Source organism: Sciurus vulgaris (assembly GCF_902686455.1).
Source record: "Sciurus vulgaris genome assembly, chromosome: 16".
In the NCBI taxonomy this organism is placed as follows: Eukaryota; Metazoa; Chordata; class Mammalia; order Rodentia; family Sciuridae; genus Sciurus; species Sciurus vulgaris.
The window spans coordinates 5,103,069-5,106,606 of record NC_136477.1 but is presented as its reverse complement, the minus strand read 5'-3'; the positions used below and the strand labels follow the sequence as shown (position 1 = coordinate 5,106,606).

The 3,538-nt window shown below is 43.6% G+C and overlaps 1 protein-coding gene across 1 annotated transcript; it reads left to right on the top strand.

Annotated features, from left to right (window-relative positions):
- Nucleotides 1-1,721: 1,721 nt before the first annotated feature.
- On the top strand, nucleotides 1,722-2,948 carry LOC306646491 (vomeronasal type-2 receptor 116-like; the record flags this gene model as incomplete). Its single annotated transcript, XM_079115089.1, is given in 3 exon segments — nucleotides 1,722-1,793; nucleotides 2,044-2,689; nucleotides 2,692-2,948. Coding segments are annotated over 3 exon segments (975 nt in total).
- Nucleotides 2,949-3,538: the final 590 nt, after the last annotated feature.

The window sequence follows — 3,538 nt, the reverse complement described above, 5'->3', positions numbered from 1 at the left end:
TAATGCTTTCTCTTTTTCTGTTGACCTTGTCTTTCGTTTGCTTGCTTGATTTGCAGCAGTCGTTTTCAAAACTGTGCCTACTTATCATGTCTTTACATAGTTTTGTCTGGAACTTAAAATCTATATGCAGCCAAGAATGAAGACATGGTAAAGATATCATTAGGCATAGAAGCTCTTGGAATCATCACCACATAGAAGCTTGCATCCCAGAGCTGTGCAGGAAGAGGTTAAACACAAAGAGAGAAAAGTCTGGGGTGTGGCTGGTGATCCAGCAGAAAAATGACCAGGAACCTTGGGAATATTTGGAAAACAAAGTCAAGGTAGCAAATGTAATCCAGGTCAAGAAGGTGAGGCCCTGTCAACATGGTGGGAGCTGGAGGAGGATGTGCTGAGGACTTCCTACCAAGATCTTCACACCAAGATCTCTTAGGAGGGACATGGACAGCCGTCAAAGCTGCTGACAATGTGCAGGATCATGACTAGTGCTTTTCTTTCCCCTCAGATTCCTCAATCTGTGTGCAGCCACAGCTGTGGTTCAGGATTCAGGAAAGTTCCCCAGGAAGGAAGGCCTGTCTGCTGCTTTGCTTGTGTTTTGCCCAGAGGGACACATTTCCAACCAGACAGGTAGATGTAGAAGGAGCCTATGGTCACTCTGCCTCCTAACCAGTCCCAGGGGAGAGGAAACCAAGGCTGTGGGCCTCACGCAGGGACCACCAGGCGCCTCTGTCCTTGTCAGGTGGTGCTCATCCCTTTTTAGCTTCAGTGTGGAACTCACTCCACTGGTGACATTTCTTTACCATCCGATGCTGAATAAGACAGCGTCCATCTGAGATTTCCCAGGGGACCAGGTAGTTTGTCCATGGGAAGTTAGGAGTTTGAGCCTATCCATAGAATGTAAGACACGGAATCCTCTGAGTTCCCCTGGGGTGCACTGACATCTTGAAACCCATGCTTTTGCATACCAAATGCTAAGTGTAGGAGTTGTTATGGAAGGACCCTGTTGAGGGCACTGTACAGTATTAAGTCCACACAGGAAATATAAAGATATCAGGGGGCTGGGGTTATAGCTCAGTGGTAGAGAGCTTGCCTAGCATGTGTGAGGCACTGGGTTCAATCCTCAGCACTACATAAAAAGAAGTGAATAAAATAAGGGTATTGTGTCCATCTATAACTAAAATATTTTTAAAAAATAAAATAAAAAAATAAAGATATCAGTAATGGCAAATTACATACTCTAGCTCAAGAAAATCACAGTTGAAAAAAATAAAGTCACAGGAACCTAATAAAAGATACAATCTGGTATCCCTAAAAGTAGCTTATACACATGATTTAGGTTTAACAAATTATGCATTGAAATGAAAATATGTTCTTGTGAAATGACAATTAAGAAGGATTAATTTTAAAAGACATATTTTTCAAAATGGAAAGAACAAATATGCTAACAATACATTTTCATTCAAAATCCAAATCTTTTCAATTTCTAACTTTAGCATTTATATGGTACCATTAATAAGAAAAGTGATCAAAAAATAAACATGTATAGTAAGAAAACCTTGTTCTACTAGATGTCATTATATTTTAACGTACACTGAAAAATACAGTAGTAAAAAACATAGATTGTGTCTGGACAAGTACAGTTAATTTCCTGAACTGATCTGAGTAAGAGCAGCTTTTAGTTTGATCCCCCAGGCCAATGCCATAATGCCACTCCACAGCTCAACATGAGGAAGACGCTGGGCAGGTATCGAAAGGGTGGAAGAACCAATGTCTTGGGGACAGCTTGCAGCCACAGGGTGAGGGACCTCAGACCACAACTTCTGAGGATTCCACTGGACTGGGTTTGGTCTTTTCTGCAGTTGAGAGCATTCTCCTGCACTCAGGAAGGGAGAAAATTCTCTACATATCTCAGGATTACATCAGGCAGTCTGTAATCACAGTGATATTACAAAAAAAAAAAAAAAATCATTTCTTTAAATGAGATAAAAGTGAGGAGTTTGTGAAAAAGAAACACTGAAACTTTCTTTGCTTTTCACCCAGATATAGAGTAGTGCCTCACACGAGTACCTTAACAGTGAGAGGGCTCGCTGCCTCCCCAAGGTGGTGACCTTCCTGGCCTTTGAGGATGCGCTGGGCATGGCACTGGCCTGCATGGCTCTCTGCCTCTCTGCACTCACAGCTGCTGTTCTTGGGGTCTTCGTGAGGCACCAACACACTCCCATAGTCAAGGCCAACAACCGGGCTCTCAGCTACATCCTGCTCATCTCCCTCACCTTCTGTTTCCTCTGCTCCCTGCTCTTCATTGGCCCTCCCAACACAGCCACCTGCACCCTGCAGCCAATAGCATTTGGGCTGGTGTTCACTGTGGCTGTTTCCACTGTCTTGGCCAAAACTCTCACTGTGATCCTGGCCTTCAAGGTCACTGCCCCAGGGAGAAGGATGAGGCGGTTGCTGGTGTCAGGGGCACCTAACTTCATCATTCCCAGCTGCTCCCTGATCCAGCTGACTCTCTGTGGAGTCTGGCTGGGCACCTCTCCTCCCTTTGTGGACTCAGACACACACTCTGAACATGGCCACATCATCATCACCTGCAACAAGGGCTCGGTCACTGCCTTCTACTGTGGCCTGGGATACCTGGGCTCCCTGGTTCTGGGGACCTTCACGATGGCCTTCCTGGCCAGGAACCTGCCTGACACTTCAATGAAGCCAAGTTCCTGACCTTCAGCATGCTGGTGTTCTGCAGTGTGTGGCTCACCTTCCTCCCTGTGCACCACAGCACCAAGGGCAAGGTCATGGTGGTCGTGGAGGTCTTCTCCATCCTGGCCTCCAGCGCTGGGCTCCTGGGCTGCATCTTTGCCCCCAAATGCTATGTCATTTTATTGAGACCACATAATTGCTCTCTGCATGGGTTCAGAGATAAAACTCTTTGTGGGAGTAATAAACCTTCTTGAGTTTGTTTTTGAAAATCAAGTGTTGGAAGATAAATCTACACCCTTTCAACAGGTTGATATTGGATTTCTACATGAGATTTCAATGAATCAGCAATCCACACCCCTTTCTACACCAATGACAGTTGCCCTACCTGCATCTATCTCTTTTTCCCATTGACTTGCACTTGAAGTGATTTTTATTCACAAAATCTGCAATGCATCCTGTAGCTCCTGCTCATCTGTGGACTTCCCACCTGCATGTTGACTTCCATTTGACTCCTTCACTCACTTTGGTCATACATAATATGTTCTCAATTCATCCAGGCTGTTTGCTCTATTTTAAAATCCTTCTATGTGTTTCAGTGATTTCTTTTCTATAAAATAAGTAATATACTTCATTTACTAAGTAGAGTACGTTTTGGAAATGGCTAATATATTGCTTCTTATTTTTTTTTCTCAGTATTCTTGAGATTACTTTTCAGAATTTTTCTTTGATGTGTTCCTTAGAATTTTAGACTCAGTTTGTCACGCTATAAGAAATATGATTCGAATTGAACTAGCAATTTGTTGAATTTGTGTGTTCATTTTGGAATCCAACTTATAGATGCACA